Source organism: Mus musculus, chromosome 1, assembly GCF_000001635.26.
Source record: "Mus musculus strain C57BL/6J chromosome 1, GRCm38.p6 C57BL/6J".
NCBI classification, from domain to species: Eukaryota; Metazoa; Chordata; class Mammalia; order Rodentia; family Muridae; genus Mus; species Mus musculus.
Genome location: NC_000067.6, coordinates 15292445 through 15316310, shown reverse-complemented (window position 1 = coordinate 15316310; position 23866 = coordinate 15292445). Strand labels below are relative to the sequence as shown.

The window sequence follows — 23866 nt, the reverse complement described above, 5'->3', positions numbered from 1 at the left end:
GAAAGAAGATAAAATCCATCTTACAAATGTAAACTTAGGCTGCAATACCAGACCATAGGTCATACCATACCACCAAGAACTGACAAAAGCATTTCCCTTCGGCTGTGGTGTTAAAATCAGACACCCATGTCTGACCAGTTCTTAGCACTGAACCATGCCTGGGGCCCAGAGAGACTGTTTCTACCATACCTTCCATATGTTATGAAAAGTGTAATGATGGTTCACTGTATCTATGCATACATACACAAGCTAATTTGTCAAACAGAGACAATTGAAGCAGACATTGTTCTTATGCCCTCTCTGTCTTTGTTGTTCTAATACATCTGAGAGTTAAGTGGTAAAGTAGCTCATTAGGTGACAATGGAGAGCCTGTTACCTAAGATTCAAACTCTTACTGCCAGGATCTTACCCACATATAAAGTATAGCCAGTCAGGAGTGAGAATGTGCATTGTAGCAGGTGCACACACCATGGCTGAGTAATTGCTACTCAATTATTGAATATTAGTCGATATCAGCAAGAAGATGTCTTAACTTATGATGAATTTTCTAACCAGAAGTTTTCCTGCCTCACAAGGAGTATGGTTGGAATGGCAAATAATTTCAGACTCAGAACATAGCATAGGCTTCCCTGAAACTAGATATACTGCCTAGGCTGATTTATCTACCAGCAATTTTCCTGTCTCTTCATCCTAAGAACTAGGATGATAGCCATGCAACACCATGCCTAACTATACTTTATTACAAAAAAAATTACAGATAAATTAAAAAATATAGAAAAATCAAAAGAGGAAAAAACTCAGAATTTTCATTGGTGTGAAATTCCAGAGATAAAAGGATAAGCTTTGAATTTTGGGAAGATGGGAGCATCTTCACAAGTTTCTGCTGTAAAGGCACAGTGCACGTGGAGCATGAGCGCAGCCAAGCAACAATGATTAGAAAGGAAGTAAGGATGGATCCACCAGACCCACAGATCTCTGACTGCTCTGCCTCCTAAGAACACTGAGTGATTCCCCAGGTTTTCACACAACAGAATTTCATGCACATGAGGAATCCTGATATATTCAGAACCTATAAACATCGTGAGGACTGGAGTGTCACTTCACTCCAGATGTTAAACAAGTACGTGTTCTTAATCCACGAAACATTATTCTCACTCTCTCATCCCTCCGAATCCATCTACAAATATATCAAGTTTTCTTGCTCATGAAGAATGTGGAAGAAGACATCAGTTTACACTGAACATCATGCAGAGCTTGTTCAAAGCTTCAAAGCTCAGATGAAAGAGGAACACTTTTCATTAAAGTACTATAGAACCAGACATACAAATTTCCATAACAGTTCCACTGAAATAGAGAGAAGATGTGGACACTGGAATAAATGTCAACATTTTATGACAGTCCTTACAGTTTCAAAGTCACTCCCTATTAATAATGTGGACACAAAGTTGCTATTCATAACAATCTAAAAATGTGAAAGACTCTTGTAGTTTTTATTTATTGTTATAAGCACATATCTCTATAAAGCAAGCTTAAATAATCATAGTGTATACTACAGTAAGCCATTATTAGTATCATTTACTTAGAGATAAAGGACTAGTTACTGCTTCTAAACTTTAGAAATCAAATATATTGCCTTGTCTGAAAAATTGTTATGACCCTATCCTAGCATTAGCAAAAAATCTTAAAGAAGGAAACATTACATATTTGAAATATTTTCTATGCTAGCTCTCTTCCTCAAAATATACATCAATAATATTATGATAAAATAAATCATATTAAATTCAAGTTTTTTTTATTTACCTGATTAATCTTTCATAATTGGTTAAACTCTTCCTGGAACTTTTGGTATAATGATAACTAGTTCCTCTGTTGCTGAAAGTCTTCTGTAGAAAGTTAATTTTTTACTTTTACAATGTTCACTTAAATATAGGGTCTATTTTACTCACATTCAAAAGCCATTCCATATTTTCAACAGGAGCTCAATTATGTAACTGAACACTTATCTCCAGGGAAAGCAACAGCATTCCCAACTGAGCCCCATGGATGACACACTGCTCCCTAAACACAGGACAATCAAGAGCAAACCGAGGACTTCCATCACCCAAAAAAAAAAAAAAAAGATAAAAGAAAAGAAGAAACTACTGAGGTTGTCTATTTGCTGCACAGACATTTCCTCAATGTGTATGAAGGAAACACAGTTTCTCATATTTAAAGTGCCATCCTGCCCAGAAAGTAAAACGCTGTTGGAGTCAACCGGAAACCAATGCAGATAAACCAACCACCATCACACCATATTCATCATCTATATCAGCTGCTTTCATTATTTATGCTGCACCTGATCCTGTAGAATCTTCACTACTGGTCAAAAAGCTCCTATGCTCTATTATACTTCCGTAGCCACTAGTGTTTACAGAGGGAAGAAATTTGGAAATAAAGATGTTATCAGAAAACCTCCTATGATGACTTTTCCTATCTACCTTCTCCAAGTCATCATTCAGGAATGAACCATAGATGCTACTGTGCTTGCTCCTGCAGTCAAGGACAATTGATGTTTCATGTATTGCTCATACTGCAAGATATAATTGAATATGTGGCACGGAAATCTGTCTTTTGTTCACCCTTGAAGCTCTAGATAAAATTAGACAAACAGAATCATGCATTATAATCAAACATAAAAGTCAGTGACAGAAAACTAACTCAGATTTGGCTATATATGCAAGCACAATGAAAAACCTGAATTTGCCTTCATTTTAAGAAACACCTCATAAACTCTGAGACATGGTAATATTCCGTGTGTGTGTGTGTCCGCGCATGCCCATGCTTTATACTGCTCCTGGTTCCCTGCTCTAGCATATGCCCCCTCCGTTTTCTGGACTATGTGCTCTTCTCTTTCTCTGCACTTCCGCTGAATCAGGCCAGGCCAGGAGTCGCTTTTGCTACTTTTGCAGCACCTCTTTGACCAAAGATGATGCTCATGTCCATGTCTACAAGACTCCCAGTTACGGCTTCTTCCACCATCACACCTTGTGGTACATCATGAAAATCAGAGCTCTCCTGTGATCCAGGTCTGTCCATACAGACAATATTTCCCACAGACTAACACTTACGGCATCACACAGGAAGAATGACTACATCTGCCAACCTATGAAGCTGAGAAGGACTTTTACATTACCTGTGAGGCCATGGTTTGTTCTGTTTTACCAAAGCAGTGAAGAAATTGACACTCACTGAGCCACACCCTTTCTAGCTACACCGATGACTCAGCACCATGTGTTCATACCTTTGCAGCCACGGACGAGTTAGGTTTCTCCAGCAAGTCCCAAAGTTTCTTCCGTTTCTCCGGGCAGCAGGTGTTATCAAACTCCTCACCCTCACGCTCACGCATGGTCTCCGCCTCCCTCCTCAGTTCTTCGTTCATCTGCTCTTTCTTCTGATGGTATCTGGCTTGGCAGCAGGACTCTAGGTAGATCTCATCGATGCCCCAATAATCCAGCTCTTGGCCAAAAGAGAGCGCACACATTTCCTCCATCATGTGGAGCTTCCCCGTCCGGTAGAAGTTTAGAATAGATGTAAAGGCTCCAGGATGTCGGTCGAAGAAATACTCATTCTCGTTAAGGTTGTAGTCATCGCACACCTCCAGGAGACTCTCGTGAGTGTTACAGTCGCGGAGCTTCCCCAGGCGTGTCCGGGGAAGCCTGTCCAGAGTTCTCCACAGGACTTCGTGGTTAAGGCCCCCTACGTTGATCTTAACTCTCCGAGAGCATGTTTTGCTTCGGATAATGTCCACAGGTTCTGGAGGAAGAGAAAGTGTTGACCTGGATGTCTTTCTGTTCAAGCCAGGTGGTGCCTTTTCTGCCATTTTGAACTGGACAGAGCCACAGAGCTAGAGTCCTTAGAAAGGAAGTCACCTGAAGCAGGATTCCTCTGGAATAGGCATCGCCACATCAGCTGGAAAAAAAAAAAACAAGAAAGTTTGGTTATTCACATTGCTCCCACAGGACTGCCTGTCACAACCAGGTAAGTTATTAATAGTCATTTATTTTGTAATTGCATACCTATGTTGTGAGTAATAAGGCATTGAAAGCAACATAATGAAGTTCATAGAGGAAGCTGTGTGTGCATTTGTATACATCTGTAAGTTGAAAAGACCAATTATATCACCTTAGTCCTCTTTCTGGAATTGCTGGAAAACTGCAGGTGCTGATGAAGGCCTCAAAGAGAAAGCTCTGGCCGAGTTATACTGCCTGTGCCTCCAACCTATCCAGTCAGGTCCTGTTCGGGTGGATGATCTTCCTCAGGGCCATACCCAGCTATCCAACCCAGACTCTGAGAGCACCTGAGCCTTGCATCTTCATGCAAATGCAGGGGCTGACCATTTATATCTCCCAGAAACTGCCTACACATCTTCCGCAATTACGGAGACCCCAGAACCAAGGCACAGAGCCAAATCCCTAGCCTTCCTGGTATGTGTCACTCCAATTGCCATTAAAATTGGCCCAACTTCTCGTGTTGACCATCTGAAAACCACTCACCACATATAAAAATCCTCATTTAAATATTGGGTTGATTCTTTGTTTTCTATAAGGCATCAAAGAGTCAGAAAAATTTATAAGTGAAGTTTTGGGGCTCATTCAGGCATGGGTACATGCTGTACACGTATGTAGTATGTTAGTGTATGTTAGTAGTTTGCCTTCTTTTACTTTATATCTCTTTTTCATTGGGCACTATGTGTTTAGAACTGACATCCAGTGTTCTTCCCTTGTCGGTCTCTATTATCATCTGAAGCAACAGGAATTTTTGTGGTTCATATTTTCTGAGTGTTTTTGGCAGGAAATCACAGAGTTTGAACAGCCCACAGAATCCTTTTTAATGTTAAATGTCATGTATCACAGTCAGTGGCTGGGATGGAAGTGATGAACTTTTAGATCCCAAAAGTCCTTATGGCTAGAACTTTCTTGTAATATGCATGGCAGTTCCTGCAAACCCTAGGATTCTCTACCTGTAAGTTAAATTTATTTCTCCATCTGCAGGTCAAGTATCCTGTCAAATGAGTATACATTTGTCTTCTGAAGAAACAGTAGATAGATATAAGAATAGTAGTAGATATAAGAAGCATTTTAGACATGAATAGCGAGTATATTTGAATTGGGAGTTTTTCAGATAGTTATAGGACTGTTTTAAGTACACACACACAGAGTGCACACATAACATACACACACATACACACACACACATACACACACATACTTCCTTCATATCTGATTTTTTTAAAATGTCCATTTCACGAATTGAAAAGGGACTATAATTATTGCTAGAGTTGTTTGTGTTTGAACTCCTCCTTCATAGAAAACAGAATAATATCTAATCCACAAGGGGTGGGTGGCATCACAGAAAGAGAATTAGACACTCTGTGTAAAGACCTCAGTCCAAGAAATACATCTAAATAAAATAAAAACATTCACAGATCTTCCTGAGATTTCATTTTCCACCAGTAATGGAAAATGAATGATAAAAAAGCACATTCATATTTCTTAAATAAATGCTAGGATATCTTTTGGCCTTCTAAGACCTAGGCTTATGGGTCTCATCCGTTTTTCTCTATTGAGAATTGAACCTTCAAATAATGTATGCACTGTGTTGACATTGTTATTTGTGTTCACATTGGGCATCTTACTGACACTGATATATATATGGCAATTCCAATGGTGAACCTAGATGTTCCTCTACTGTCTGGATGTACCCTGTTAATACCACAACCCCCCACAGAGTCTGAGCACTTCACATGATCAACAGGCAGTTAGGCCAGACTGCTTAGAACTTGGACACTGTTTTACTTTGCTTCTCTGTTACTGTGATAAAACATGAACCAAAAGCAACTTAGAGAAGAGGGGCTTATCTGGCTTATACTCCCACATCACAGACCATCACTGAGGGAATCCAGGGCAAGGATTTGAGCAGAAACCTGGAAGTAGGAACTGAAGCAAAGATTGTGGAAGCATGCTGCTTACTAACTGAATGCATGAGTATACATACATTGCTCCTGTTCAGTTAGCTTCCTTTTATAACGTAGGACCACTTGCCGAGGGTGGCACTTTCTACCATGGGGTAGACCCTCCTCTAGCAATCAGTGATGAAGAAAATCCCCTGCAGGCTTGCCTATAGGCTAATCTGATGAAGAGTATTGTTCAGCTGAGGTTCTCTCCTTCTGGGTATGTCCAATTCACAACCATGAACAGCCATCACAAATGCAAGCAAGCATAAAATGCATCTACATTTTTGGAATATCATGCCTTCTGCCTAAGATAAACAGTGCTTTAATTAGTTACCCTATGTATGAGGTCTATGATAAAGAGAGAGAATCAACCTGAATCTGATAGAAACATTTCCTACTTGTGATCAAGGGTAGAGCGAGACCTGTCATCTTGTAACATGATTATCAAGACTAAATGCTGCAGCAGCATCACCAGTTTGATATCATTTGTCTTAAGTAGCTTCACTCCCATGACATACAGAACCTTCCTTTTCAAAGGGTATTTCGGTGAAAAGCAAAGAGAGGTCAGAAGGTTTAGATTTCAAAATGTCTTCTTCACTGATCAAGAATGTTCTATTATAAGAAATCCAGTGTTGATTACAGATCCCACGAAAAAAGACAGACTGAAATCCAATGCCTTCCGTTCAAAGGGAAGAGAGCCGAGAGCAATGAGGGTGAGAGCCCTGTTGATTTGATTTCCTTAGGGCGTAACATTGAATGGTTTCATCATTCACCTTTGGCAGAACGTTCTGCTTATTTCCTAATAAGCAAAGACATCAGTTCTTTAGTAGCTACAGAATAGTGAGCAGTGTTCAGAGAGTCAAAAAAGCTTTCAAGATAAGCCAATAATTCTGGGGAAGTGTCAGCCTTGACAACCAAACCTTGAAAATTCACTGACCCGTTGTGTCTATAAACCTATGAATCTCCCCTCTTGCCTTTCCTCTTTGAATTCCCCCTCCCCATGTCTCCTCCACCCTACAAGTTATAGTCCTGCTTCTATTCCATCGCTCTCGTCCTAATATGTATGTCTACAATGTCATTCCATTCCAACAATCTGAGAAATAACCACAAAACCTGAGAATATTATTTTTTAATTTACGCTACCTCCCAAAGTTGTTTTTATAGCTCCTTTTAATATAACCCCCCCCCCCAAGATGAAGATACCTTGTCTTATTTGGAAAGAAACAAAAATATGCAAACCAAGCTGATATCATTTTTCAGGTGTTGGAGACTGAGCCTAGTCCTTGGTACTTACTAAGGTAAATACTTGCCTTACTATTGAGTTACCACAGCCCCTCCCTGATAATATTTCATACTCTCTCTCCCTGACTAACCAGCCGTCCCGGTGTTTTCTAATCTACTCTCAGACTCCTGACTATAATCTCAAGCAGCCCTTTCTGCATCAGCCTCCAACACATGCTACTGTGACTGCCCCAAGTTGCTTTCCCTGGAAGGGTGTCCAAGGGCCATAATACCCTCTTCTGCTTGGGCAGAGCTTTCTGCATTTAACCTGTCTGACTGCACTGTGGTTTCCTTGTCCACAGACAATGACATTTCCTCATCTATGATTCTCTCACGTTCTATAACACTCACTTGCTCTTTTGCTGTGGCCCTTTCCATCCTCCCTTCAGTCTCTGTGTTTACTTTAAACAGGAATAAACTCAGACTATCTCCAAATCAGGGAAGACTTTTTCTCCCACTTCCAGCTTCCTAATAGAAGGAGGTTTGCATAATTCACGTTAAGAGCCTTTCAGCTTTTATCATGGCTTAGACAAGACTAAATTCTGAATATCATAAAAGTTTCCTTCACTTTATTTAGTATTTGGTTAATTTTCTATCCTGTAACATTGCACTTTTAACCTATGTCCTTTTCTGCTGTGTTAATTTTACTTCTAATAATGAATCTGTCAATTTCCTCGGGGTTAGGGATCATGTCTTATCACTCCAGAGTGTTCATAAAATTTACGTTTTTAATTTTAGTAATGAAAGAGGGCATACTACTGTGTTTTCCCACATATAATCTTATATGTGAAATTGTGTCGATCATAATAATTTTGCCCCATAAAAATTAATCAATCACATAATTCAACTTGTATATAAATCAAATATCAAATGTAATGATTCAATACTTAAACTATAGGTGTTAAGAAACTGTAGAATTTATGTATGTAATATGTCACTGTATTATGTAAATGTATGTAAATTATTTATGTAATGTATTAATGTATTATGTAAATGACCAGTTACAAATGAGGGCATACACTAATGTCAGGTGTGAAATTGCAGTGGGTATTTTCTTTTGGGAGTTGGTATTTTGTCCTGACTGAACTGACTGAATGTAAAGCCTGCAGCAGAGCGGGCAGCCAGCGCAACCATACTCCGAGTCTCCTCACCAGTCTAAGAAGAGAGAGACTCTTTAAACAGTAAACAACAACAAACCCCGAAGCTTGCACAGCTGCACCCTGCTCCCAGCAGCAGTGTGGAATTATGCTGCCACCCGTCCAGGGCCGAAGCTGACAAAACACAACTTTCTGATCATGGCATCATAATTACAGCTTCAGGCTCCAGGTTTGAGGAGGAGGTTTTCTTTTTTTTCTTTTTTTCCCCCTGCAGACTCAAAAATACTAGCATTATGTCATACACTTGACACTTGCTTGGTGTAACCATGCAGGGTAAGTCACGTGTGTGATTCTTCAAACACAAAGCAAGTGTTTCTAAAGGGTTCACTGGTGCTCCCTTTCAGTTGTATGTGGCTGTTCCAAGATCCCCAGGTATGTGCAAACAAGTAGCTTTGAGACCTTCAAGTCTTGAAGATCCATATCTAGCTATGCAGTTGCTTCTTAAAATTTAATGTATGTATCAAAGAGTAGATTTTTGTAGGTTTTTTTTTTTCCTATCTCAGAAAGCCACAAAGATTATCTGTGGTTGATATCTAAAGACATAGTAACTGCTGGATGACAGTGAAATCATTAAAAAAAAAAATCAGCTCCCTGCTAAAATCTTTTAAAACAAAAAAGTGAAAGAAACTTAAAATAACTAACAATTTAAAAATCCATGAAGCTTCTTATGTCAAGACATTCTATGCAGAGCTCCTGGAACCTTTTAAGAATTCTAAGAAAATTGAGCAAACCAGTAATACTACTGAATTCCAAACTGCCTGGACCCTCTCTGCAAGTCAGGCTCCAGTAAGGACTGAGATGCTGCTGTGGTCTGAGCTCAGGGTTCCAACTCTCTTCTGCAAACAAAGGCCACTCATGTCGTATGACCCTTGGTTTTAGCACAACTATTTACTCTTCAGTTTAAAAAAAAAACACCTAGAACTTTTATCCTTGGTACAAAAATGCTTTTTTTAGATGCACTCAAATAGATCCCAAAAGCTTTGCCTTTCTGTGGTCACAGGATGCGCTGGGCCACAGTCAGAAGGGAAAGACAGGCATTAAAGAAGATGAAATATGAGCATTCTTCAATAACACAGACGTCCCCAAATCTCTAAATAAACTATTTTATTTAGACACCATTTTCTTCACTAGAATACAAAAGTATTTAAAGAATTAGACCACTTATGTGTGTGTTTGCTATATTTAGAGCATAAAGGCTCTAGACTTACTTTCAGACCAATGGTCCTTTTAGTGCTTCTTTAAAAAATATTTCTTTTATTTTTTTGAGATTATAAAGTAATTACATTATTCCCCCTTTCCTTTCTTACCTCTGAACCTTCCCATATTCACCTCCTTGTTCTCTTTCAAATCACTGCCATCCTGTTTTTTCATATTTGTTTATATATGTCATAATGATCAACCTTCAAAGTAGTACCTGGCCATTCAAGTAGAGTTTAGTATTATGATGGAGAGTGTGCATTTATGCTGGAACCTGATGTGTGTTATTTCAAATGTCTCTTTTTATAAAAGTCTTCCCAGAGTCATGATGGAGTAAAGGGGAAAAAAAAAAAAAAAACAAAGATGAGAGAGGGTGAAAAAAACAGAAAATAATTAACAGAGATGCTCAGAGCCCTGGAAGGTATGGCAAGCAATGGGCCTCACAAATCTTTTGAAAGCAAAATCACAAGCTACAGTTACTACCTGGGGTTCTGTCTGGATGCTACAATCTGCTCCTTGGATGATTGGCTTACATTCCATACTCCATTTGGATGTTTGGCATAAAGCAAAGTTAGCCTCTATGAAACTAAATTTAAAAATATTTATGAAATTTGGATAGAATTTGAACATGATGTTAGGCTCCTTCTAATAGTTTCAAATCACATAATGATGAATTTAAAACTTTCAGGAATATGATTTTTGCACAAATAATATTTCTCAGTTGGGCCCTGTTATTAGTAAACATACAATATGTTCCTTTCCATACTTTCCAGAGTCCAGCACATAACATGGACTTTTAACTCTTTTTAAGGCTCAAGTAACTTTCTTTTTCTGATTTGTGTGTGTGTGTGTGTGTGTGTGTGTGTGTGTGTGTGTGTGTGTTTCTGTGAGTGTGTGGTTTCTGTGGGTGTATGTATGTGTCTGTGTGGACCACTGGAGCCAGAGTGTGTCAGACTCCCCGGGGCTATAATTACAGCATGTTGTGAGTCATCTACATGGAGTGCTGGGGACTGAACTCAGGTCTTTAGAAGAGCAGTGAGTTCTCTTCAGCAAGAAGACTTCTCTCTATCCCTTCAAACACAAACATTACAACATGCTTCAACACACTTGAATACATGCCTGTGCTTAGACATTACAACATGCTTGAATACATGCCTGTGTTTGGACATTACAACATGCTTTAGTACATGCCTGTGTTTGGAGACTAGAATGAAGAGTATGGCAGAAGAGAACTTGGATATGCTCCCTTTATTTAAAGTTTTAACTCTGAGCTCTAATAAGGTCATATGACTAAGCTGACATCATTTGGCCCCTATGGCACTGAACTAGAACCCAGACCTGTACTTGCTGAGACAAGTCTGCTTCCATGCTTTGCTGTTGAAACCATTAGTGAGAGTTTTGAAGAGCTATGCTCATATCAAAATATTGAAGCAAGAAACTCCAACCTGCATTTTATTTATTGTTCTTTTAAAAGAAAGGCAATGGCAGTAGCCAAACAGAGAGGGGAATACCTCACAGAATCTATTTCCTCTGCTTCTCAGTCCAGTCTCTATAATGACCACCTTCTTCTGTTTGGAACCTCTCCAAGTGACTCTGCCTACTTCAGATGTAGCCCTCAGCAGCTCAGGGTCCTTTCTTGTCAAAGGTGCTTCTCAGGGTTCCAAGCTCTCAGAATGAAGACACAGAGTCCACAACACCCAACTCTACTTGGCTCTCCATTTCTCCCACACATCTTTCAACCTGTTGACCTCGCTCAAAGCCCTGGAATCTTCTTTCATTTATGTTTTCATGCTGTGTTAGTCAGGGTTTGTATTCCTGCACAAACATCATGACCTAAGGAAAGGGTTTATTCAGCTTACACTTCCACATTGCTATTCATCACCAAAGGAAGTCAGTACTGGAACTCACACAGCACAGGAACTTGGAGGCAGGAGCTGAAGCAGGGAGGGGATGCTGCTTATTAAATTGCTTCCCCTGGCTTGCTCAGCTTGCTTTCTTATAGAATGCATGACTACCATCCCAGGAATGGGACCACCCACAATGGGCTGAGTCCTCACCAATTGATCACTAATTGAGAAAATGCCTTACATTTTCTCGTTGATCTCAACAGAGGCTCTTTTCTCTGTGATAACTTCAGCTTATGTCAAGTTGACACACAAAACAAGCCGGCATTCATGCTATTCTTTCCCTACCATAAAAACATCTGTACAGCACTTCCCCCTCATCTTTCCTCGAGGTATCAACTTACCTCTGACATTCTAGGTCCCTCTGGCTGCCTTAACTGTATACAACAGTTCTCCCATTTTAAGACTTCTTAGAGCCAGGTATCTTTAGTCTATATCAACAGTGGTTATCACATTAAATTTTGTATTTAGTTATCTTAAAAGTCATTTTCTGAGTAGTACTCCATTGTGTAAATATACCACATTTTCTGTATCCATTCCTCTGTTGAGGAGTACTGCTCAGCTATTAAAAACAATGAATTTATGATATTCTTAGGTAAATGGATGGATCTAGAGGATATCATCCTGAGTGAGGTAACCCAATCACAAAAGAACATACAGGATATGAACTCATTGATAAGTGAATATTAGCCCAGAAACTTAGAATACCCAAGATACAATTTGCAAAATACTTGAAACTCAAGAAGAAGGAAGACCAAAGTGTGGATACTTTGTTCCTTCTTAAAATGAGGAACAAAATACCCATGGAAGAAGTTACAGAGACAAAGTTCAGAGCTGAGACTGAAGGAAGGACCATTCAGAGACTGACCCACCTGGGGCTCCATCCCATAAACAATCACCAAACCCAGACACTATTGCAAATGCCAACAAGATTTTGCTGACAGGACCCTGATAAATCTGTCTCCTGTGAGGTACTGTCAGTACCTGGCAAATACAGAAGTGGATGCTCACCGTCATCTATTGGATGGAACACAGGGTTCCCTATGAAGGAGCTAGAGAAAGTACCCAAGGAGCTGAACGTGTCTGCAACCCTATAGGAGGAACAACAATATGAACTAACCAGTACCCCCCAGAGCTTGTGTCTCTAGCTTCATATGTAGCAGAGGATGGCCTGGTCGGTCATCAATGGGAGGAGAGGCCCTTAGTCTATTATGATGCTTTCTTGTATCCTTTGGAATATCATTTAGAGTCCTTTCTTCTTCAACTGTGGGCAAATATTTATGAGGAACCACTCTGCTTAAGACCACTGGTTACATCATGGAACTTAAATCCAGTGATGGTAGACAGGCATGACACAATGATACAACAGCATCAAACAACAACAACAACAACAACAACAGAGCTAACAATGGACTAATATTGTGCCTTCACACTCTCTTAGGAAAACAGCAAAGTCATAGTCAGAAGTCAGGCAGATTGCCTCCCTCCCTCCCTCCCTATTTCTCTTCCTGTCTCTCTCTCTCTCTCTCTCTCTCTCTCTCTCTCTCTCTCTCTCTCTCTCCCTCCCTCCCTCCCTCCCTCCCTCCCTCCCTCCCTCCCTCCTTCCCTTCCTCCCTCCTTCCCTCCCTCCCTCCCTCCCTCCCTCTCTTTCTTCCTTCCTTCCTTCCTTCCTTCCTTCCTTCCTTCCTTCCTTCCTTCCTTCCTCCTTGCCTTCTTCCTTCCCTTCTTTCCTTCCCTTTCTCCCTCTTCCGTCTCTATCTCCCTCTCTCCTTTCTTTCTTCCCCTTCTCTTCTCCCCTCTCCACCTGATCCTCCTCTGGTTTGCCTTGAGCCCTCATTTTGTCTTTCTGATGGAAAGTTGATATGTCCCTGACTCTACTATGGAAGGAAAATCATATTAATGGACAGCATTTAAACATCAGAATGCTTGGTGGTATTATTATTATTATCTTCTCCTTCTCCTTCTCCTTCTCCTTCTCCTTCTCCTTCTCCTTCTCCTTCTCCTTCTCCTTCTCCTTCTCCTTCTCCTTCTCCTTCTCCTTCTCCTTCTCCTTCCTCTTCCTCCTTCCTCCTCCTCCTTCTCCTTCCTCCTCTTCCTCCTCCCTCTTCTTCATCATCAGTTAGTAAAGGGAAGAGGTCTTGAAGTATAGATACTACTTTGTCTCTGTCCCTTGTGAATAGTATTTTCTGTCCATTCTCATCGTCAGGACATATCATTAAGCATTATTTTTAAGCATTGTCTGTAGATGGTAGTGTTTACATATTCCTTTCTGTATCCATCCCTGCCTGATGACTTAACTGCCAGGTGTCTCTGTTGTAAAACAGATAGGGTTTGTCAATAATGACAAACAGTTAATTGAAAGGATTGAAGGCAGATGGACAGGATGACCTCCTCACACTTATGAACCTTAGGGTGTTAATTCCTGCAAGCAATAACAATTTAGCATGACCTAAGAAAATGTGGAAACAATTGAGAATTAGAAAATGAATCTGACAATTCCCATCAACAGTTTCTAGACTTTTCCTTCCATAGTCTAGACTTTCTAGGTGTGAAAATTAGGGACCACAGATGAACTGATTGAAGCCCTGGGTTCATGTGATCTGTACCGGATGATACAGTCTTGAAATAAATAATTTCAAAAGCAAGAACAGTAGAAGAGGGAATTGTTGTCTAGAACCAGGGAAATTGCTAAAAAAATTGAGAGGAGTCACGTGGTTACTCGGGGATGTTCTTTCTGCTTGCAATTCTTATGTGCTATGATGCATTTCCCCATTATTTCCCCTCAAGGAAAGTCTGGTATACTAGATTTGGTGATGACAAAACCTTAAAGCATGCTGTGTCTTCTCAGAAAACCTCATGCACTGAGGCTCACAACATGAGAGCATGAGAGTGTAAAATAGATATGGCAATGAGATTCAGAGACTTAATTTGGATTTGATTTCGGCTTAAGATTTCAATGTCCATAAGGAAAATTTACATTTCCTAGAAGGTGGGATGTCCTTGGAGCTGTATCTGAAACAGAGCCCAAGTTATGATATCATTTGATGTGTGAACTTTGCTAATAATTATCATTGTTGTCATCTCCCAAATACTCTGTGCTCATCCTGTGCAGCCCCGAGCTCATTCCACTTAATTCTGACGGCGAGGTGTCTTCTCTATTTTTAGCCTGGGTTGGGATGAGTATTAGTATTGTTTGCTAACAGATTGACTTTCAGAAAGGCAAACTTCCTATACAAAATGACACAAATGGTAAATGTTGGTTGCAGGACTCTCCCATGCCCAGCATTATCTGAATCCAGTGTTCATTTTCCAACTTTATAGGATGTTGAGGAATTTCTCTGAATGGTAGAAATCCAGATAGTATCTGTGTGTGTGTGTGTGTGTGTGTGTGTGTGTGTGTGTGTGTGAGACTCTATGTGTTTCTCTATGTGTGTACGTGTGCCTGTGTTTATGCATCTGTGTGTGTCTATGTATCTTGTGTATTTACATTTCTCTGTGTGTGTCTGTGTATTTATATGTCTCTATATGTGTTTTTGTGTGTGTGTGTGTCTGTGTGTTCTGTGTTACTCTTCCCACATAGATACACACATACTATATATATATATATATGCATATATATACACACACACTATATATATGTATATATACACACACACACACACACACACACACATATATATATATATATGTGTGTGTGTGTGTGTGTGTGTGTGTGTATTTTTTTCCTCAAAAGTAAAATGACAAAGATAGTCTTACTCTTATGAATCTGGGGAATTGACAAATTTCCAAAGAGGGTTCTGGAAAGATTTTAAGTTGGGACTGCCACAGTGGAAAATTTTCTACTGAAAGTAAAAACACACCATATTTTAATAAAATATATTAAATAATAGAATTAAATCAATAGATTTATTAAATAATTAAATCTATTAACAATATATTATTGAAATACATTTTACTTAATAAATACATGTATTTAATACTAATTAATAAAAATATTTTTATTTAAAAATGTTTTACTTTAAAATTATATAAGTAAAATATATTTAATGTTATTAATATATGTACCAATTTAATTGTTTAATAAATCAATACATTAATAATATATTATTTAACATATTCTGTTAAAATATGGTGTTTTTTTATTTTCAGTAGAAATTATTCCACTGTGGCAGACCCAACTTAAAACCTTTCCAGATTCCTCTTGGGAAATTTGTCAACTCCCCAGCTTCCTCAGAATAAGAATATCTAAGTATATCTTTGTCATTTAAGTATAGGTTTATTTTTGAGGAGTGATTTCTAATATTGAAAAAGCATTATAAAATATATCTGATAAATGAATGGTGGTGGAGCTTGGCCTAGCCTCCACCTTATTTTTTGTGACAAGGTCTCTCATTGATCCTGGGGGCTGCAGTTACAGCTGGCCAGAGCCCCGTGTGCTGCTGTCACAATGCCACATTTTGTTAATAAGGTGTGCACCCACTCTCCCCAGCATCAGTCTTAATATTCCATTCCTATGCTCAAGACATATCTGAAAATTTGTTCTGTTAATGTTAAAGTGTTTAGAAAGTCAAAAAACTTAGACGTGAAACATCAGTGGGCTTAAATCACCCCCCCAAAGCTATTCAGACTGAAAGTTAGAAGCCAAGGCTCCCAAACCTACTCCATTCACTTAGACCTTGTAATCTCTTAGTTCACAAATAAATATAAACAGTGAGTTAGAAAAATTGTAAAACAGGAATAGAGTGACTAATTCATACACAGCTGAACCTACAAACATGCTGAGCTAGCTGAGCGTAATTATTGATGATCTTGGCTTCAACATGCTTTAATTGTCTCTACTTTTTTAGTGATAGACTGGGAAAGGAACATGGAATATAAATAAAAAATGCTGGTTTTGATTCATCACTCCCTTCTCATTTCCATTCTTCCTTCTGAAGCAGTGCGTTACTCAGGTTTTACTGTTCATTACATTCACAGGAGACAAACTGGGCGAAGTCACTGTTGCTGTCAAGAATCCAGTGGACCACTGCATAGAGCAGTATCTGTGCTTCTGGCATGGGCTATACAGGTGCAGATGATATTGTGGACTTAATACACTGAAATTGGCTGCAAGTTCTCGCTTTAATTTAAGCACATTGCTCCAGGGGAAGAGGCGTAATAAAATCCCAGGTACTCTTTCCATTCACAGCTTTATTTATGGCAGCCACAACATTAGCTGCTGCTTGGTTTTTAAATTCTTTGAGGTATTGTTCATTAGTTAATTTGTTCAACAGATATTAATTGAGTATCTACTACCTATTAAGCATTACCTTCTTAATGTTGTGAAATTCTAGCAAGAAAACAGCTACTTAGACTAAAAAGTCTACAGAGGCTCTTGCTGTAGTCCTGTACTGTAGCTGCTAGCATAGGACTGCACATCATTTATTATGCTGAAAGCTTAGTGTTTCACTGCTCTGCTCCGGACTCAAGCCAGAGGTGAGTTCAAGAAGTGGATTTTTACTAGCTTTCTCTGTGCACTCCTTCCATAAAGCCTAATGAAAATTCCCTCCTTGGATTTAGAAAAAGCCAGGATTCCAAATTTAAAGTGACATTTATCTCAAAAGTAAGTTAATATTTAATGATGTTCTGATTAATAATCATGATTTTATGAACTGGAGAGATTCAGTATGAAAGCCCCTGGACCCATTTTTTTTTCAGAACCTTTCAGGCTGAGCATGAAAGGATCAAGATAGAATTCCTTTTTAGATGTTACCTTACCATCATAGGTCATAATCTTCCTTCTAGACATCACACTCTTCTTCTAGGGTAATGTCAGGAGAATGTTAGTGTACATAAAAGGAGTAGGAAAGGAATTCAAGAGCCTGACCCAGGGTTGCTTTTAAAACTTCAAAATGCATATGTGTACATGTGTATGTGTGCGTGTGTGTGAACCAAATAACCAAATAGTTTGCATTTTGTTGTTGTTGTTGTTGTTGTTCTCTTTGCTACTGAACTAAACTGATAAACGTGTTTTATAAATAAGCACAGGAGAAAAGAAATCAATATGTCAAAGAAAGGGATCCTGTTAGAGGAGACAGTGACGTACTTGTGTAACTTTAGAACTTAGGAAGTGTGAATAGAAGAGAAGAGGAGAAGGAACCACCCCTCCTCCAACAAACACAACCTGGTCAGAACATCTGGGCTTGAGAAAACATTCAGGGTCACGTGAGTCAGATACTTAAAAAGATAACACCCTGCATTTGTATCTACATTTTGTGCATGTTACAGAGTGAAGGAAATGCCATCAAAACAGCAATTTCTATGGTTAGAAATAAGAACCATTGCATGGAGATCCCTTCCATAGGAGGTACCTTGGAGATCATCTGAGCCAAAGCAGGCACTGGGTTCCAGAAATGGCTGCCACATCCAAGTGCAGTAAAAGAATGCCAGGGTTGTTAGTAAATAACACTGCATTTGAAACTTAGGTTTTCTAATTAATTTATGCTAATAGTAGTCTAGGAATTGTCTGGCCTCAGTGGGAAAGGAAGTGCCTAGCCTCACAGAGACTCGAACTGGTAGAGTACAGGGATACTCAGGAGAAGTGGGTAGGGAAAGGATTGTGGGATGGGGTGACCAAGAGAGGGTGGTGAGTGGAGTTGTCATTGAAGCACTAAGCATGGGTCCATCTGTATTTGTATTCCTATTTACTGCCCATCTTTATTTTCAAGTGTGCTAGGCCCTCGGCCCCCAATCACACTCTAGGGCCTTCTAGGTTCTTGGAACACCTGTCCTTGGTAAGAAGTGTGTAAAGAGTACACGAGTGTCAGACTGCAGAGCTCTGGCTTGGTAGTTTATCTTTTGGAAAAGAAAGAAAAGGTGAAAAAAGAATCTTAGAAAGACATGCTTACATTTCATAGACATAAAATATACAAAGTACTGAGTAAGGTAAGAAAACCAAGGTTCCCTGTGGGTAAGCTATAGAGGAAGTCCAAGAAAGACAGGTTGGTCACATTGTGATGGCAAAGGAAATGGAGCTTTCTACTGAATCCCTTCGAGAGTGCCAGATTGGTGTTTCTGATAAAGGAAACCGGGTGGAGCCTGAAACCTACTCAAGAGAGGTTTCTTCTAAACCTTCGGCTCCTACAAAGCAGAGCATCCTGAGACATGGACATTTTTACCCTTGATGTCTAACCTCCCCCCTCCAGCACTGGCTGTTCTGATGCCCTCCTCCCATTCAACAGGACACCCTGCCATACTCTGCTAGTGCAGTGTCTGACACGGAAGATTGCTATGTGTCCTCTGTCCCACCTTTCCAAGATGTCACATAATCCATGTCTCTCTTATCTCCTTTATAGGACATGCTCATATTGGCTGTTAAAATAGGAGGAGACGGTGTAACAAGACACAGACAGCTAAGTCCGAGGGTCCACTCTGGAAAATGATGGCGGCATGGTGCCACAGCTCTCCTAGTGCAGCCCACTGCAGCCCACATTCGGATCCTCACCTTTTCTACCAAAGCAGTTTATGACCCAGAGAAGCATCAGTGGTTTGGACATAGCTCAGGGTCACCACAATCAGCAGGAAAAGAGGACTGGAGTACCCATGCTTGCTTTCAGGTGGACAGGAACCCCATGAGGGTAAAAACTCAGTTTGTTTAACCCTGTGACCTAGCCGAGTGCTTCCTATTTGAAAAGTGACTAATAAATATTTGCTGAGCTCAAGTTTCTTAAAAGCTGCCTATAATTTTAAATGAGAGGCTACAAGGAACAATAAGAATTGCTTCTTTGTTTCAGAAAAAAAATTAAAGAACTCACAGTAGATTGTTCTACTATTAGAACCAAGTGTCCTTGAGAAAGTGAGACAAACAGGAGTTAAATTGTTCTGCATAATAAACTACCTCTGACTTTTGGATTCATCCACTGGCACCTTGACAAAGGACAGTGGTACAGCTCTAGATGGAGAGGAGGAAGGGTCTGGAGGAAGGGAGAGATAGCAAATGGCTGGTGTCTGGGCTCCAGTGAGATACAAGCCTGTAGAAAAGCCCTTGTGGTGAGACATGCTATAAAACATTGCAGGAGCAATGACATCTAATATTTAATTAGAATTAGTTTCTTGTCTATGAGATAATTACCATCCTTTATCCCAAAGCACTCAGCCAGACTCTGCTACACACCAGTCTTATAATAGTAAGACTTTAGAGAATGAAGGAAGATGTGTCCCACAGGAACATGTCCCAGAAGTCTGGGAAGAGAGCCAAAGAGAAGACAGGAGTATTTGGTGTGCCACCCAAAGCATGGGTTAACTACTTATTGACCTTACTTCTCACAGATTTCCCTCTAATTCATTTTGAAGGAAGATAATGTACAGCCTGGATGGCTATGTGCCTATCTCACTTTATGCATTGCCTTCATTTCAGAGACTTGTCGCTAAGAAGCTCCCATTGAGCCAAGGATTTAGTTTTCAGCCCCCACCCACCTAGGTTGGGGTTGTTTAATAAATATTCATTAGTTGTGTATCCTCCCAAATGTCTTGAATTTAAGTCAAGGAATTTAAGAAGTTGTTGAGACTGATTGGCTATCTCTCATCTATCTATTTATCATCTATTACTATCTATCTATCATCTATCTATCTATCTATCTATCTATCTATCTATCTATCTATCTTTTTATCTATCCATCTATCTTTCTATCTACCTATTGCTATCCCTGATTCTATCTCTGATGACACTCTCATTCTTTTATCTTTCCTTCTCTTCTCCTCATTCTCTTCATTTAACTTTTAGAGAAATATATGTCATGTTAAATAGCTACATTCAGTGTTATTTGTAGCCATTATCATTAGTCTACCTTAATCTGAAATTGAAACTGGTCCCATGACTGGAGGTACTGCCTTTACCAAAATCTAAATATTATGACACTGGCCATCAGAGAGGAAATGAATGCAGAACTCCACACCCTGTGGCCTCTCCTTTGTCCTAGCAAAACTGTAGAAACTCCAAGGCCCACCTATAACTCCTCAGGAAATGATTAGAAGTTAGTATAGAGTGGTTGCTTTTTACATGCAATAGCCTTGGACTTGGCAAGGAATTGCTAGTTTTTAACAGAGACAGGCGGTATAGCCGAAGTCTAGAAAGTAAGACCTTAAAATCCGGAACAGCTCACTATATCAGGGATTCTAAAGAAGAGTAACAGCCTGGTGGGAGTTTTGCATGATAGATACTCACTAGCTCTTCCCAAAAGGACAAAGTAACAAGAGCCTGTCGGTAAACATCTGATTCATGAAGTTCCCTGACTATCCAATCCCATTTTGTTGAGGGTTCCAAAGGTAACTGTGCTAGCTAGTTTTATGCCAACTTGACACAAGCTAGAGCCACAGAGGAGGAGGGAATCTCACTTGAGAAAATGCCTCCATATGATTGGGCTGTTAGCACACCTGTAGGACAATTTATTAGTTAGGGATTGATGGGGGAGGGCCAGCCAGATATAAATGGGACCACCTTTGGGCTTGTGGTCCTGAGTTCTAATAAGGAAGCAGGCTGAGCAAGCCAGGATAAATAATTGAGGAGCATCAGTCCTCTGTGCCTACATCAGCTCCTGGATCCAGGTTCCTGCCCTGCTTGAATTCCTGTCCTGACTTCCTTTGAAAATGAACGGTGATGGGTACATACAAACCAAATAAGTCCTTTCCTTCACAAGTTGTGTTTAGCCATGGTGCTTCATCACAGCAAGAATAATTTTAACTAGGATAGTAACAATTAGAGATTTGAGTATTTGAAACATGTGCAAAGAAATAAAATGGGTTTAAATAATATACAAAGAAAATGGTGCTGTTGTGGCCGTGGGCAACAAAACAAATACACGTATGACCTAGGAAGATTTTGAGGAATCTTCACTGTCAAAGAAACTCAAAACTGGCCTGAAGGAAAAGAGGAAACCTACAGATCCCTCCCCCTTTTCCTACCCCTGTTTAAAGTAGGTTCTTGATCTTATCCTGTGTATATTCTACAAGAGCATGCTAGTCTCCAGGCATCCAGCTTATCTCTTGTAATTCAACCACCTCAAAACTCCAGTTTAGAAAATTGACCCTAAAACAAAGAGGGATTTTTTTTTTTTAAATTTCAGATGATCCAATAGCCTGTCCTCTGGGACAAAATCCGAAGTTTTACCATGGCATACAATACTCTGATGCCTTCACTTCCTTCATCCCCCTCTGATATCAACTTCCTACCACACTGAGCCAATCACCAGCCAGTTCTTTTCCTGACCACGCTTTGCGAATGCTGTTCCCTCTGCCTAGAGCATGCTCCATCTGCCTCCTTCTCCACCTGGAGAGTGCTGACTCATCTTTTGAAAACAAGCTTAGATGTCACTTCATCTGTGAAGGCTTGTCTGACACTCCCACCTAGGAGATGAGACTCTGACAGCTATGCTCAGATCACCCCCACCAGCCAGCCCTGCAAACTGGACCTACTATCCGCCTGTCGTGAGTGTTTAGCAAGCTCTGTGTTTTGATCTTGTTGTTGTCTACTTTGCTTATACTTAGCCATCATGAAACTCACCTACTTACGGAAAAGCCCTGAGAGCTCTGATGACTTTATTACATGTAGATTGGTGCATCTCTCAAACCTCATCAGAGATGTTTCCTGTTATAGTAAATGAAAATTAACAACTGGCCAAGGAGCAGAGACTGAGTGAGTGTGAAACCCTGAGCTTCAAGCGGCCCATATGTACCACTTCTCCTCCCTCCAAGGTTCAGGAAGCACTTCAGAAAGGGCAGAAGAAGGTTGCAAGAACCGGAGGCAGTAGACGAGTACAAGGAAGAGTATCTTACAGACCCAACAGGGCAGGTGCACATATGAGCTCAGAGATTGTAAAAGCATGCAAATGCTCTGCACAGGCTCAAGCCAGGAAAAGCCTCAGCATGGAGAAGGGAGGGAGCCATGAATGCTCACTCCTCTCTGAGAGCTGATGGCTGCTAGGAGAAGAATAATCTGTCTGCATTAAGGGTATGACTACCTGGTGGGTCAACTACCCTAGAGTGGATGGCCATACACCCAAGACTATCTAAACAGCACAAACTGGATTTAATGGGTTGAAGAAGAACCCAGAAGACTGAGTTTCTGAGGAAGGAAAGGGGGTGGATCTGGGAGGAATTGGGGGAGGAGGCAATTATGACTGAAATACATTGTATAAAATTCTAAAACTAATAAGAAGGCTTTAAAAAATAAAAACCTTAAGAGTTTCACTCTTTCAAATCAACCAGTCATGTATTAGAACCGCAGTAACTTCCTCTAATGGAAAGAGACAGGCTCAACAAGTACTTCTGAAAGTCAAGATGCAGTCCCTATGCTGGTAGTTCTGTAAAACTGCCCAGAGCCAGAACACAAGAAACTCAGCCATGTGTGTAGGAACCCTGTCTTATGTCCTTCAAGTGTTCACAATCTCCCGACACCTCCATGTGCAAAGCCCGGCTCATGATGCCCATGTCAGTGTATTCCAATTCTGTTTTTTATAGAGGAAAGTGATGACTACATGTGGAACATCACCAAGAGTTGTTCACCACATTGAAAAACTGTGTTACTTTATGTAACACTGTCTGGGCTAACTGGTTTACTACAGTAACACACCCACATCTGTTTACAGCATACAGTTGTCACGGTTAGTGAATGTTTATCTCACTCCTGTTCTAAAACAGCAAATATACAAGTGTCCGCACTGTCCGAGAAAGAGAACACTACTTTCTTATCCATGTTGTTTTATTTCCACTTCTCTCTGATAGTCACTTGAACGTTCAGCAGTTCTCCTTCATTCTGTCCATCTCGAGCTGAGCAAACACACCACCAGACCTGCTGTTTCCCTGCAGGTCTTGTCCTTTTTATGTGCATTTTCTACTACAAATGGATTAAAGTATATGTGCAGGCACGTTAGGTTATGCATAAATTTCATTTCCCAGTAGCAAAAGGGGCATTGCAGAATCCTGCCAAAGAAAGTTCAACTTCCTTACTGAAGACAGAGCTATGGCTCTAACTATATGGAGCATTTTTAAAAAATTGCATTTCCTTACCCTGGATCCTTCTGTGATGCAGCTACTCAGCTCATTGCCATGCCACCCAGCAAGATCATGTATGGTATGTTGTGCTGATTTATGTCCCTGCTTCTGTCTGAGAGTGCGTGATGCCTTCCACCCACTCACAGAGGACTCAGCACAGAGGAGAAACCCAGGAGAACCCTTGGGATGAAATAGCCGATGCAAATCCTAAAGGCGTTGCTCTCAGGATAGACTTGTGAATGACTTAGTCAATGCCCTGCCAAGACCAAACTAAGAAACTCCTGTGCATAGCTCTCTCCAGCACCTAC

General features: G+C 40.1%; 1 protein-coding gene across 2 annotated transcripts in view; it reads right to left on the bottom strand.

The window, feature by feature from the left end:
• Kcnb2 (potassium voltage gated channel, Shab-related subfamily, member 2) overlaps positions 1-23866 on the bottom strand; it is a 436827-nt gene that overhangs the window by 407441 nt on the left and 5520 nt on the right. The window contains exon 2 of one of the 2 annotated variants that reach the window (NM_001098528.3): positions 3281-3948. In NM_001098528.3, coding sequence (NP_001091998.1) covers positions 3281-3859 — 579 coding nt within the window. In that variant the 5' untranslated portion in view covers positions 3860-3948. Of the gene's footprint in view, positions 1-3280; positions 3949-23866 lie in introns of those variants that run through there. The other variant, XM_006495597.4, reaches the window with a different exon arrangement.